The 13,971-nt window shown below is 34.6% G+C and overlaps 1 protein-coding gene across 1 annotated transcript in view; it reads right to left on the bottom strand.

Moving 5' to 3' along the window:
- Positions 1-13,971, bottom strand: part of CFAP54 (cilia and flagella associated protein 54) — a 286,069-nt gene that overhangs the window by 199,146 nt on the left and 72,952 nt on the right. Inside the window, exon 19 of the mRNA XM_040637071.1 lies at positions 2,098-2,274. Within this exon, the coding sequence (XP_040493005.1) occupies positions 2,098-2,274 (177 nt within the window). The remainder of the gene's footprint in view (positions 1-2,097; positions 2,275-13,971) is intronic.

Raw genomic sequence — 13,971 nt, 5'->3', positions numbered from 1 at the left:
TCGAAAGCCGGAAGCCAAGAGGGGGGGAAAAATCAGATGAATTTCAGAAGAAATGTAAAAACTAACTTTCCATGAAAAAAGAGTATCATTTTACATAGAGGGGAAAAAAGGCAGAAAGATTGTGCTATATGGCTTAAATTATTATTTTCTCTAAGTTAAGCTCTCTATATAAAACAGAATTTGAAGGGTAAAATTCTCTCTAAAAGCAGTTTTAGAAGCAGGATTTATGTTTCTATTTTGTCCCACAAATGAAGACATCTTAGTTTGTGTAACTATAAGGAGCAATGTGTAATTAGAATCTGTATAAGAGTAAAGACACCATGAACAAACCACCACTAACTTTAGAAGTAAAAGTTTATTAATAACTCAGCATTTTCAACTATTAAAACAGGTTTTAATGAAACAAATGTTATAACAAGAGATTTTGATAAAACAAAAGATGGCTGAACCCTCTAACCAGAAAACTTATTTAAGCCCACAGCACCATCTAGTGTTGATGAGTATGTAACCGAAGGTAAAAATTTCCTGGAGCACACAACTCTACTATGTATACGATACACAAACTTCATATAATGTGCTAAGTGACAGGTCCTACCACTATAGGTCAGATATGGAATACTTATATCTTCCTATTTGTAAGCATTATGAAATAAGATAAACTAGTCACTAATTTGAAATACGAAAAAAAAATTTTTTTGGTTAAATAAACCAAAACATTTGAGTAAAAACAAAGAAAAACTCTTGGTAAGGCATCCAGTCTTAGTTCCGTACTGAATTTTCAAAATCAGCAAATCCTCATTCTTAAATAGATTCAAAAAAATCCAAAGTTGAACTTTAAAAATGCTAGCAGTTGCAATAATGCATTTATGACAGCACAGCTGGGGTGTAAGATGAATGTTACTTCTATTTCTCCAATTACAAAATATTATAAAGGTGGTATTACTTCTCACTGATGTCCATATCCCATTAGTCTGAAGCTCCTCAAAGAATGGAATCAAACTTTGTGTTTATTTTTATATCTCAATTACCTCGCACAGAACTGGACAGGTAAGAGATAATAATGTTCACTGGACAAAATTTATGAAAAAAAAAATCATGAAATAATGTAATCACACTCTATACCAATGTTAATTGTTTTAAGCAAACTTTACTACCATGTTTAATATAAGATATGGAGGGACATCAACTAATACGCCAGGAATATTATATATTATCTCATTTAATTTTCACAGTAAACATATTTTACAAATAAAACAATACTACCACCACTTCAAAAAGTATATTTAGATTTTCTAAGGTCATACTGCTAGTAAGTGGTGGAGCTGGAATTTTAAACCGATATCTGTCTGACTTTAAAGCCTGTGCCCTTTCCACAATACAAGTTGATGGAAGTTAAAGCAGAATATCTTAAAGACAAAGATAAAACTTTTTTATACTACATCAAAGAGCATGTTGTTGATCATCCAAAAGAGGAAATTTAATATTTAAAATATAAATCAAGCGGAATGCTTGTGAGGACACTAAATCTCAAGTGAGAGTCACATTTAGGCCAAGTTCCAAAGCATCAGGGATGGGAGAAAAAGTTCATTCTTCAATAAATACATAAAGAATTATGACATATAATATGGTTGGAATTGTCATTTGTTTGCATTAAATAATCCCCATTTACTTGGAAGAACTCTGGGAAGAACATCTAACTTTGTTATCCCCCAATTGCCTCATCTCCATCATTGGCTCTGAGAGTAACTTCTATGCTCTTCAAATGCCTTATTCCAGTTCAGCCGAGACCTTCTCCATCTTGAACACACTAGGATGTCAGCATAGGACTCTGCACGGTGACGAAGATATTTAAGAGACAAAAGTTTCTCTACTGTTTCTCCTTACTATATATTGGGTATAGCAAAGCTATATAGAGCATAAAGGAAAATAGCACAAAGGGAAAGGTCATGAAGAAACGAAGTATAGTTAAGACATTACAATACTAATCCCAACGTTCAGACTATTTGAGTCCTAAGAGCAAGAAAAGTATCAATCATGATAGTCATAAAAGTACTCATGTTGTTTTGCCTGAAATAAAGATCATAACGGGCAACATACCTTAACATCTGAAATAAATGGAGCAGGTTTCAATGTCACAGAACAGTAAGTTCGGGATAGCAGGATAGGTGGGGGAGGGATTCTGCTTTTCTTTCTTTTTGAACTTTCCACATATTTTTGATATGAATATAGGGTATTTTGTTCTGCTTCAGTCTTCTCAATTAAAGAATATGCTTCCTGTAATAAAGTGTGAACACAGAAAAATACATTTCAAGATTTGAACTGCATTTATATTTGTAGAATTCTGATAATGTTAAACAACATTATCTTGCTATATGTAGCTTTTTGAGCCTCAGTGTTACACATATTTCAAGCATCGAATGATTTTACAAAAGTAAATAAATAGCTACTAAATAAGTCAGAAGATCTGAATACTTCCAAAGAAAGTCTAAATATATGCACAATAATAATGCATGTAAATGGGTTAAACTTATCTTTTAAATTAAATTAAAAGGCAAAGACTATTTAATAGAGCTCCAAAGCAAAAATCCATGTAAAGATTAAAATTAAATGGGTAATAGAGAAAAAATAGCCTTTCCAACAAATGGTACTAGGACAATTAGATCTCCACATGCAAAAGTAATAAAGTTGTACCCCTACATCACACTACATACAAATATTAACCCAAAATGAATTACAGACCCAATGTAAGGGCCAAAATTATAAAATTCTTAAGAGGAAACATATAAGTAAATCTTCATAACTTTGGGGTAGGCAATGGTTTCTTAGATATGACACCAGAAGAAACACACACACACACACAAGTAGATAAATTGAACTTCATCAAAATTAAAAATTTCAAATGATAACATCAAGAAAGTAAAAAGACAACCAACAGAATGAGAGAAAATACCTGCAAATAATGTATCTGAGAAGGGACTCATATTCAAAATATATAAAGAACTGTTACAAGTCAATAATAAAGACAAATAATCCCAGTAAAAATGGACAAAGGGTTTGAATACACATTTCTCCAAAAAAGATGTAAAAATAGCCAAGAAGTACAAAAAAGATGCACAACATCATTGGCCATTTAGGGATGAAAATACAAAATCAGCAAGCTAATTCAAGAAGCAGAAAACTTAAATGCAGGATAATGATAGAATAAACTGAGAAAGATATCTAAAAATTTTTTTGTTTTGTGTGTTGTTCTTCAACGTGTCACCTTTTGAAATGCAGATTGCCTTTCTTTCAGGTACACAGAATAAGTAAAATAAGTTATTTCTACTTGCTGATAGTAAGAAACTTTCAATAATAGCCATTTCATAAGTCACATATACCAGTAGTAGTCTTATTTCTTCTCACAACAATGTCAGGCTCAACTGATCTCATTTTTTAAAAATTTCAAATCTCAAGGAACTGATAATTCCCATGCCATTTAAAAATTTTCTAACTATGAAGACAGCTTCTCAAATAATTTTACAAGTTATCATAAGAAAACTTGAAAAATGACTGCACTTAAAAACATAGAGCAATCCTCTTACAAATATAAATGCAAACATTCTAAATAAAATACTAATACATTGAATCTAGCAATATATTAAAGGAATAACATACTGTAATTATATTCTCTGTCTCCCAAGAATACATGGATAATTTAATATTAGGAAGTCTATGAATATAATTTAATTTATCTATAAATCAAATGAGGAAAAAAATATGATTACAGGCTAAATGGCCAAAAAAAAAAATCGAACTTCTTAAACATTCATTACTAATTTTTTTTAAAACAAGAGGTAAGAAGGGAAATCAAAAAAATCTTAAGACAAATGAAAATGGGAACACAACATACCAAACCCTATGGGATGCAGCAAAAGCAGTTCTAAGTAGGAAGTTTATAGTGTAAATGCTTACATTAAGAAAAAAGAAAGATCTGGGGTGCCTGCGTGGCACAGTCAGTTAAGTGTCCAACTCTTGGTTTCTGCTCAGGTTGTAAAATTGAGCCCCTCTGCAAGCTCTGTGAGCACGGAGTCTGCTTAAGACTTTCTCTCCCACTGCCTCAACCCCTCTGCCTACTCACTCTCTCTCTTTCAAATAAAAATAAATAAATCCTTTTTTTAAAAAAATAAAGATCTGAAATAAACAATTTAACTTTACACCTTAAGAGAACTAGAAAAAGAACAAAAAACTAAGCCCAAAATTAGGGTACTTGAAATTTGCTAAGAAACAGATCTTAAGTATTCTCACTCAAAAAAAAAAAAAAAAAAAGGAAAGGAAAGGAAAGAAAGAAAAGAAAAGAAAAGAAAAAAGGGAGAGAGAGAGGGAAGGAGGGAGGAAGAAAAGAAGGAAAGGGAGAGAGAGGGAGGGAGCGAGGGAGGAAGAAAAGAAAGAAAGAAAAAAAGAGGAAGAAAAGAAGGGAAGAAAGACCAATGGAATAGAACAGAGAGCCCAGAAATATGGTCAGCTAATTTTTTACAAAGTCGCCAAGAATATACAATGAGGAAAGGATAGTCTCTTCAATAAATGGTGTTGGGAAAAGTGGATATCCATATTCAAAAGAATGAAATCAGACCCTTATCTTACTGTACACAAAAATCAACTCAAAATGCATTAGAGACTTAAACATAAGATCTGAAACTATAAAACTAGAAAAAAGCATAAAGGAAAAGCTCCTTGACATTGGTTTTGGCAACAATTTTTTGGATCCTACAGCAGAAGTATACGCAACAAAAACAAAAATAAATAAGCTAAAAAGCTTCTGCACGGCATAGGAAACAATCTACAAAATAAAAAGGCAACCTATGGAATTAGAGGAAATATTTGTAAGCCATACATTCAATAAGGGCTTGATATCCAAAATATCTAAGTAACTCTTAACTCAATAGCGACCAATCAAATGATTTAAAAATGGGCAAAAAACCTGAATAGACATTTTCTAAAAAAGACATTCAAATGGTACATGAAAAGATGATCAACATCACTAATCATCAGGGAAATGCAAATCAAAACCACCATGGGGTATCACCTCACACCTGTTAGGATGTCTATTATCAAAAAGACAAATGATAACAAATGTTGGTGAGGACGTGGAGAAAACAGAACACTTGTACGATGTTAGTAAGGCTGTGAACTGGTACAACCAGTAAGATAAACAGTATGAAGGTTCCTCAAAAAATTAAAAATAGAACTATCATATGATCCAGGAATCCCACTCATGGGTATTTATCCAAAGGAAATGAAATCATTATCTCAAAGAGATATCTGCACTCCTATGTTCATTGCAGCATTATTCACAACAGCCAAGATATGAAAACAATCTAAGTGTCTACTGATAGACGAAAAAAGAAAATGTGTCACACAGATACAATGGAATATTATTCAGCCTTAGAAAAGAAGGAAACCCTGCCATTTGGGACAATATATATAACCATGAGGTCATTATGCTAAGTGAAATGAGCCAGATGGAGAAAGAGAAATACTGTATGGTATCGTGTATATGTGTAATCTAAAAAAAAATAAAAGTAGAACTGATAGAAACAGAAAGAATGATGATTGCCAAGGGTAAGTGGTTGGGGAGGGGAATGGGGAGATCTTGATCAAGGGGCACAAACTTCCAGTTATAAAGTTCTGAAGATCTATCGTACAGCATGGTGACTACACTTAATAATAGTGTACTTGCAATTTGCTAAAAAACGGATCTTAAGTGTTCTCGCTCAAAAAAAAAAAAAAAGTAACTTACTCAGCCACCAAAAAGAATGAAATCTTGCCTTTTGCAATGACATGGATGGAACTACAGGGTATTACACTAAGCGAAATAAGTTGGTCAGATAAAGACAAATATATGATTTCACTCATATGAGGAATTTGAGAAACAAAATGAACACAGGAGAAGGAAAGGAAAAATAAAATAAGACAAAATCAGAGAGGGAGACAAACCATAAGAGACTGTTAACTACAGGAAACAACCTGAGGGCTGCTGGAAGGGTGGTTGGTGGGGGGATGGGGTAACTGAGTGATAGGCATTAAGGAGGGCACTTGATGTAATGAGCACTGGGTGTTATATGCAACTGATGAATCACTAAATTCTACCTCTGAAACTAATAATACCCTATATGTTAATTAAATTGAATTTAAATTAAAAAATTCTTTAAGGTAACTATATGATGTGATAAATATGTTAATTGAGCTGCTTGTGGTAATTATTTCATAATGTACAGTAGTTCCTGCTTATCCACAGGCATACATTCCAAGATGCCTGAAGCCACAGACAGTATTAAGCACCTACATATACTATGTTTTTTCTCATACACACAAACCTATGATAAAATTTAATTTAGAAATTAGTAAGGGATTAACAATAGCTAATAATAATATAGAACAATTATAACAATATATTGTAATAAAAGTTATGTGAATGTGATCTCTCAAAATATCTTATTGTACTGCACTCACCCTCTTCTTGTGATGATGTAAGAAGATAAAATGTCTACATGACAAGATGAAGTGAGGGGAATGATATTGGCACTGTGATGGAGCATTAGGCCACTACTGACCTTCTGATGATATGTCAGAAGGAAAATCATCTGCTCCAGACTGTGGTTGACTTCAGATAACTGAAACCTCAGAAAGCTAAACCACAGCTAAGAGGAGACTACTTTATACATATACCAAATCATCATGTTGTACAGTCAAAATATATTTCAATTTTATTTGCCCATTATGCCTCAGTAAAGCTGGAGGGAGGGAGTGGCAAACCTCAATAGAGGAAAGTTCTTTCTTTAGCATGAGAAAAATATTAATTTTAGCCAATAGTCAAAATTATGGCTAATAGTGAAGCACTAAGAGAATGATCAATAAAATCCAGAAGGAGACACAATGCCACTATTCCTTTTTATTCTGGAAGTTCTAGCCAATTTAATAAATTTAAGAAAAGAAATCCCGAAAATGAGAAGACAAATGTCTGTCTACCAAATTTCAAATACATTTCACTCTCTTACAAAAACCTGTGCTCTTTCCTCTGCAGAAGACATGCTAAGTTCAAAGCTTCCATTTGGAAATCTGGACTTGGGCTCAAAAGAAAGGGTAAGACTTTCCATGAGTCATTTGCATCAAAGTGATATTTAAAGTTGAGTGAGTAAACCAGTTCGCTGTGGGAGTGTAGATTATAAAACTGTAGTATCATACATTTTTTTCTAAAATAAAGATTGACCTAAATTGAGATCAGAATTAACTCATTTTTATTTTTATAGAAAATGGTTGACATTAAGGTCTAAAATCATTAGCTGTGATTAAAATTTATCTATAATAATAAATGGTTTTTAAATTCTGCTTGTTCTGTGCCAGGAGACCTTGAATTTTTTTTTTTTTTTTGGCATTAATAGTTCAAAAATCTTAGCCATCTGCATAGGACAATCGTTCCTTCATGTGAGAAAGGATGTATTATACAGTAACCATGTTTCTAAAGCCTACATGCCAAAGACCTTAGCTGTTTAGACTCAAAAGCTAATTTATAGACACATGGTGCTCAGAATAACTTGAATCATTGAATGAATGATTCAATGAAGGAGCATAGGATGGCATCTGTTATCCTTTATCATCTCCACTTTTTCACTCATTCAACCAAACTGAGAAAAAAAATGGAGAAAATGGATGGAAAGAAAGATGTTGAAGAAGTCGTGTCATAAAACACTGAGTCAAGGCTTCGGCAGTGCTTATTCAACCCAGAGGACACAACAAGCACAGGGCTGGGCAGAGGTTCATTCACCTTTCTAACCTCTACCATAGATAAAGACCAGAATTGGCTCCCTGAGAAGACAGATACGCCCACAGAAAAGGGTTCCCTTGAAAGGCAACAACAGGTAGGAGCTTGATAAGAGGCCAGAATCGAAATGAGGAAGAAGCCTGAGCAGAAAAGGTAATTAGATTCGCCAAATAACTGTGGAAAATTTTTAAGAAATTCCTACTTGAACAGAAGGTAGATGAAAGCTATTATATTTTGAACATTAAATGTTAATGTGACTTCATTTGCGTCACAGACTGGAGACCAAGATATTTTAGGCTGCATAAGAACAGGTGAAGTCAGCCTAAGGAAAAATCATGCAACACAAGGGAAGGGGAAAACGCCTTGAAAATTTCCTTCCTCTAGATATTACGTGTGCAGCCTATAAAATGCACCAGCAGCATTGGTTTGCTGGCCCTAATATTAATACAGACTGCCTCTGACCCCATCTCAACTCACTGGCCAACTGCCTTGGGCTTTCTATACTTACTCCCAAAATTTGCCTCAGCAGTTCACGCTCCAGCGATAGTCAGACACTAGCATCTTCTGACTTGACTCTAGCAGCTTCTTTCTGCATATCCATAAACAGATGGATTTTTTAAAAACTTCCTGCTTTCTGCCAGGGGCTATCACACAGATATTTCTTAAACCTGGCTGTTGATCAGTATCATCTATGGAACTTGTTTAAAAATTAAGATAGTCCATCCCCACTCTGAACCTATTTAGTAAAAATCTCCAGGGGTGGGGCTTGAGCATCTGTATTATTAACGACTGTTGAGGGTAATTTTGAAGTATAGTAGGAACTGGGAAGCACTAAGATGAGTTAATCAGCCTCTTACCCTTTTTCTCAGTCTCTAGTCTCCTCAACCTCGTCTTCTAGCCCTTCAGTGGTTCCTCCTATACTTGTTACAGCGCAAACTCCTCTACAGCCTTTGTATTCTGATCACAATTATACTTTCTAGCCTTATCTCCCTCTACTCTTTTGTTCTCCCATAGCTACTGCCTAGCCAACCTAACCTCCAAAACCATTAAAAAAAAAAAAAGTCATTCATTCCCTGAGAAGCTATGCTTGTCATGCGTCAGAGCTTTTCCCATGGAACTTCCTCTTCCTGGAGGGTTTTACCTCCTTTTCTGTGCTTCAAGATCCATTCAAACATCATCTCTGAATCCTCCCAAGAGAAGTCCCACACATTTAGGTACCTAGTCTCTTCATTTTCCACTCTTTATTTTAGCATGTATTACACAACATGATCTGTGTAGTGACTGTCCACACTCTAAACAATGAGCGTCTTGGTGGCAAGGACAGTACTTTATCTCTTTAGGTTCAATAAATGTGTTCTGAATGAAAGACATGAAATAATGACAGACGAGGATAATCTAGAATGCATTTTAAGACAGTATGTTTAAAATATTCTTATTGGAAATTAAATAAATAAATAAAATGTTCTGATTGGGTCTTCATTAATTTTAACTCCCTAATTCAGGTTTCATGGCCCAATTTGAAATAGATTAATAAAAGTACTAAATTTTTAAATGAAAGGTAACAAAAGTCTAAAACGCAGACCTTGACTTATGTAAATCAGATAAATTTTATAAAAATAGGACTCAAGGTAAAACCTAATACTAGTTAGAAAATCCTAACTTAGGGGCGCCTGGGTGGCACAGCGGTTAAGCGTCTGCCTTCGGCTCAGGGCGTGATCCCGGCATCATGGGATCGAGCCCCACATCGGGCTCCTCCGCTACGAGCCTGTTTCTTCCTCTCCCCTGCTTGTGTTCCCTCTCTCGCTGGCTGTCTCTATCTCTGTTGAATAAATAAATAAAATCTTTAAAAAAAAAAAAAAAAGAAAAGAAAATCCTAACTTAGTGAGCCAAATCATTGAGCTGCTAAAAGCATTCCATTTATATAAGAAAGTGATTAGTACACTAATTAGAAAAAGTATCTGTAACCCCATGTTCATTGCAGCATTATTTACAATAGCCTAGACATGTCATATATATGAATATGCAATTCATATACATATGTGAATATACAATTCATATATATATGAATATATAATTCATATCTATATGAATATTATCCAACTATAGGAAAAGAATGAAATCTTGCCATTTTTTTAATGTTTTTTTATTATATTATGTTAGTCACCATACAGTACACAGTACATCCCTGGTTTTTGATGTAAAGTTCGATGATGAAATCTTGCATTTCTGACAACAAGGATGGACCCTGAGGGCATTATGTTAAGTGAAATAAGTCAGAGAAAGACAAATACCATATGATGTCATGCGTATGTGGAATCTAAAAAAAAAAACAAGTAGATAGATACAGAGAACAGATTGGTGGTTGCCAGAGGTTGGGGGTGGGAGGTGGGGCAAAACAGGTGAAGAGGGTCAAAAGGTACAAATTTCCAGATATAAAATGAATATGTCATGGGATATAATGTACAGCCTAGTGACTATAGTTAATAATATTGTATTGCTTATTTGAAAATTCCTAAAGAGTAAATCTGAAAAGTTTTCATCACAAGAAAAAAAATTTTGTAACTGATGACAGATAAATAAGTTAATAAGATTTATTGTGGTGATCATTTAGCATACAAATATCAAATCATTACATTATGTACCTGATATTAATATAATGTTATATGTTAATCATATATCAATTTTTTAAAAAGAAAGTGATTAGGGCTTTTTAAAGGGAGTTCATCAAACAAAAGAAGGAAATACCACCAGAAAATTAGTCTCAAAAACTCAAGAAAGAGAAATTCCCATGAAACTAGCTCTATTCAACTGTGAAAAGAGAAAGTGTGGGGTGCCTGGCTGGCTCAGTTGGTTAAACAGCCAACTCTTGATTTCAGCTCAGGTCATGATCTCAGGGTCGTGAGACTGAGCCCTGAATCAGGCTCCATGTTACCCGCAGAGTGTGCTTGTCCCTCTTCCTCTGCTCCTCCCCCACTTGTGCGCTCTCTTTCAAATAAATAAATAAATAAATAAAATCTTTTTTTTTAAAGAGAAAGTGTTATCAATATGGACATCATTGTTGCCTATAATATGTCTAACACGTTACCTAATGTGTTCGCCAAAACATATTGTTTTATTGCCAGAAAACAACAGTACTGAAGTCCAAAGTACTACTGTCTGAATGTAAATCTCTCTGCTTATAGTTTCCATTAGAGAAACAAACCTGCCTCTTTTTAGAAGTTACTCAGTGCTTACGAGGACAGATTGACATTAAATACATTTGACAACACCTTAACATCCACAGTGCAGCAAAACACTTAGGGAAAGATGTAATGCAATCTTCAAGGTCATGATTAACAACTATCCATAAAAAACTATCATAAGACTGGAATGATAGAGTGCCATATTTACTACTTATCTCGTAGACCTCCTGAGGTATATTCTGGATTCTTAGCACTATTATGTACATGTCAGAAGAAGATGAAAAGTAAGTTAAGTCATATCCAAGAATCCTGGCAAGGAATAATTTTTGATTGCTGAGAATAAAATATACAATTTATAAAATACAATCTAAGAGAAAACACAAAAAGAAATGTATAGTTTGATAGATGAAAATATATCTAGAGCACCAAAAAAATAGTTCTGATATGATAAAACAGAATGTTCCATGAGGCGCCTGGGTGGCTCAGTCATTAAGCATCTGCCTTCAGCTCGGGGCATGATCCCAGCGTTCTGGGATCGAGCCCCACACTGGGCTCACTGCTCCACTGGGAGCCTGCTTCTTCCTCTCCCACTCCCCCTGCTTGTGTTCCCCCTCTCGCTGGCTGTCTCTCTCTCTGCCAAATAAATAAATAAAATCTTTAAAAAAAAAAAATGTCCAGAAAGCTTAAAGTGAAAGATGAAGTAGTAATAATAATAATAATAATAATGGCTAACATTTATTGGCTGCTTATTCTGTGCCAAATGCTAAACATTTTATAAGCATCATTTCCTTGAATCTTCCAAGAACTCCTATTTTACATATGAAGAAATTAAAACTTAAGAGAGCATAAGTAACTGGACCTTGGTCATATAGTTAGTCAGTGGTAAAACCAAAATGCTAATCCAAAACCCTATTCTCCTAACCACTATGTATTTTGTCTTATTAATGCAAAGCTAAATTAAAAAGAAGCATGGAAAGGAAACCTGGATGGTTTCCAATGAAATACCCTTAAAACCTGAAATGGAAATTAGCTAAAATCTTGTCAGTACTTTGAAATCTAAAGGGTCAAAACATGACCTCATGGGAGGGGGTCAGAATCAGAAAGGGTTTGTTCTTAATGAGGAAGACTTCAGCATAGAACAATTAAAAAGAGATGATAAGATCTCTGGAAAAAAATGATTCACATATATACTTCCCTCAAAGCAAATAGAGCTGATTTGACTAAAATGCTATAATATAGGAAAAATAATTATACTTAGTAATCCAAGTACTGCTAACCTGGTTAATAGAGTGGTATTTAAGAGACATGAAGGTATAAATTTGGGACATAGTAAAGCCAGGAGTTATTAGAACTTGGAGTGGTCTGGTCTTCTTCATTAGTTCCGGTTCCAAAATACTACCATAAAATTAGATTGTGTCAATTATGAAAAATAATCTGCTAATTCATAATGCTCCTTTGCTTAGAGCTGAAGCAATATGACTGGATTTTGGAACTGCTAAAGTCATCTCAACTACCAATTTGTTTAGGCTCCAACAATTAGAATTAGGAGAAAACTAGATGCATGAGTTGGGGTTCTTTGAACCAGGAGCAATAGGAAAACCAGGCCGACCACAGCAGGTCAAAAGAGGTAGGAGGGTCTACAGAACACAACCATTAATAGTCTGATCAGTATACAAGCATTGGAAAGAATGAATGTCAACTAGCTTTAGTGTTTTTACCCCTCTACTCAAGATTTGATTCTAAAGAGGGAGCCCCCAATTGGCCTTGCTCACATGGCTAGTCCTCTGACTGGCCAGCAGAGAAGAAAGACCCTGAAAAGTCCCACCCAACTACATCTAAAAGGGAAGGAGGAATTCCCTAAAAGGTGACATTTGGAAGGGGAAATAGGTGCTGGACAGAAAACAACAGTATACAACCCTGCCCTTTAACACTTGCCTTGGATTGAGGAATATTTCTGCCTCTTCCAATAATAAATACCATCTGCACAGAGACTGAATGTCTGGCTGGCAGACTCTGAAGTGGACTAAGAGCCACACAACCAGTGCTCTATTTGATCAAAAGTAGATCAGGAACATCTGATACTAGTGCCAGGTGCAATCCATTAAAGTAAATCTGCGGTATATTGTATAAAAAGCCAACGTGGACTTCCAGAAGTCCAATACCAAGACAGCAAGATAGGGATAAAGTCCCCATAATTTAAAAAAAAATTTTTTTTGAAGCCCAGTCATTTCATTTAGAAAGCTAACAAGCCATTATCAAAGGTTTGTACCTCAGTCCTGGCAACAAGTTGGTCCACTTTTAACTGATTAGGAATAAAACAGACGCCTGATGAGATTATACAGCTCCACAAGGTCAGGAAACTTTTGAAAAAGTAAAACAGGGTATGAATTATTTAAGAGTTCTGAAAAGACCCAGGCTTTTTAAACCTTTTTATGGTATCAGGTGATGCATCAGTTACTGATTTGGGGATAATTTTATTACAAGATCATGATAATGTAAAACATTCTGTAATATACCCCAGTAGAAAATGATTGCCAGGGGAAAGAAATTTATTTGTCTTCTTTAAAGAAAGAAAGTTTGGCAATTATTTGAGCCATAACATCATTGTTTACGAGAGTACCCTAAGGACTGATCATTAAGCCTTAACACTTGGATAAAAAACTGCTGAGGAGCAGAGGTGGCTATAGAAGGTTTCAGGACTTCTAAATAAATATTCCTAGTTGGTGAAAATCCTTGTGGGGGACCCCTTATAAAAAATAGACCCCCTAAATGCATCTCATGAGTCTATCCTAAGAGGACATTATATTTACAATTTTTCTTAAGTTAAAATAGTTTCTTTAAGAAATAGAAGAAAAAGACACACAGGGAAAAAATGTAAAAACTGCAGTCTTCTCACATCTCCAGTGTGTCCCCCACTGTCAGGTAGGAAGATAAAGGCCTAACAGGAATGAGCATATGACGACAGTATAAGGACCAGACTAAGTCATAATA

Source organism: Ursus maritimus, unplaced genomic scaffold, assembly GCF_017311325.1.
Source record: "Ursus maritimus isolate PB19 unplaced genomic scaffold, ASM1731132v1 scaffold_21, whole genome shotgun sequence".
Lineage (NCBI taxonomy): Eukaryota > Metazoa > Chordata > Mammalia > Carnivora > Ursidae > Ursus > Ursus maritimus.
Note: the sequence above shows the minus strand (reverse complement) of the source record. Positions and strands in the feature narration are given on the sequence as shown.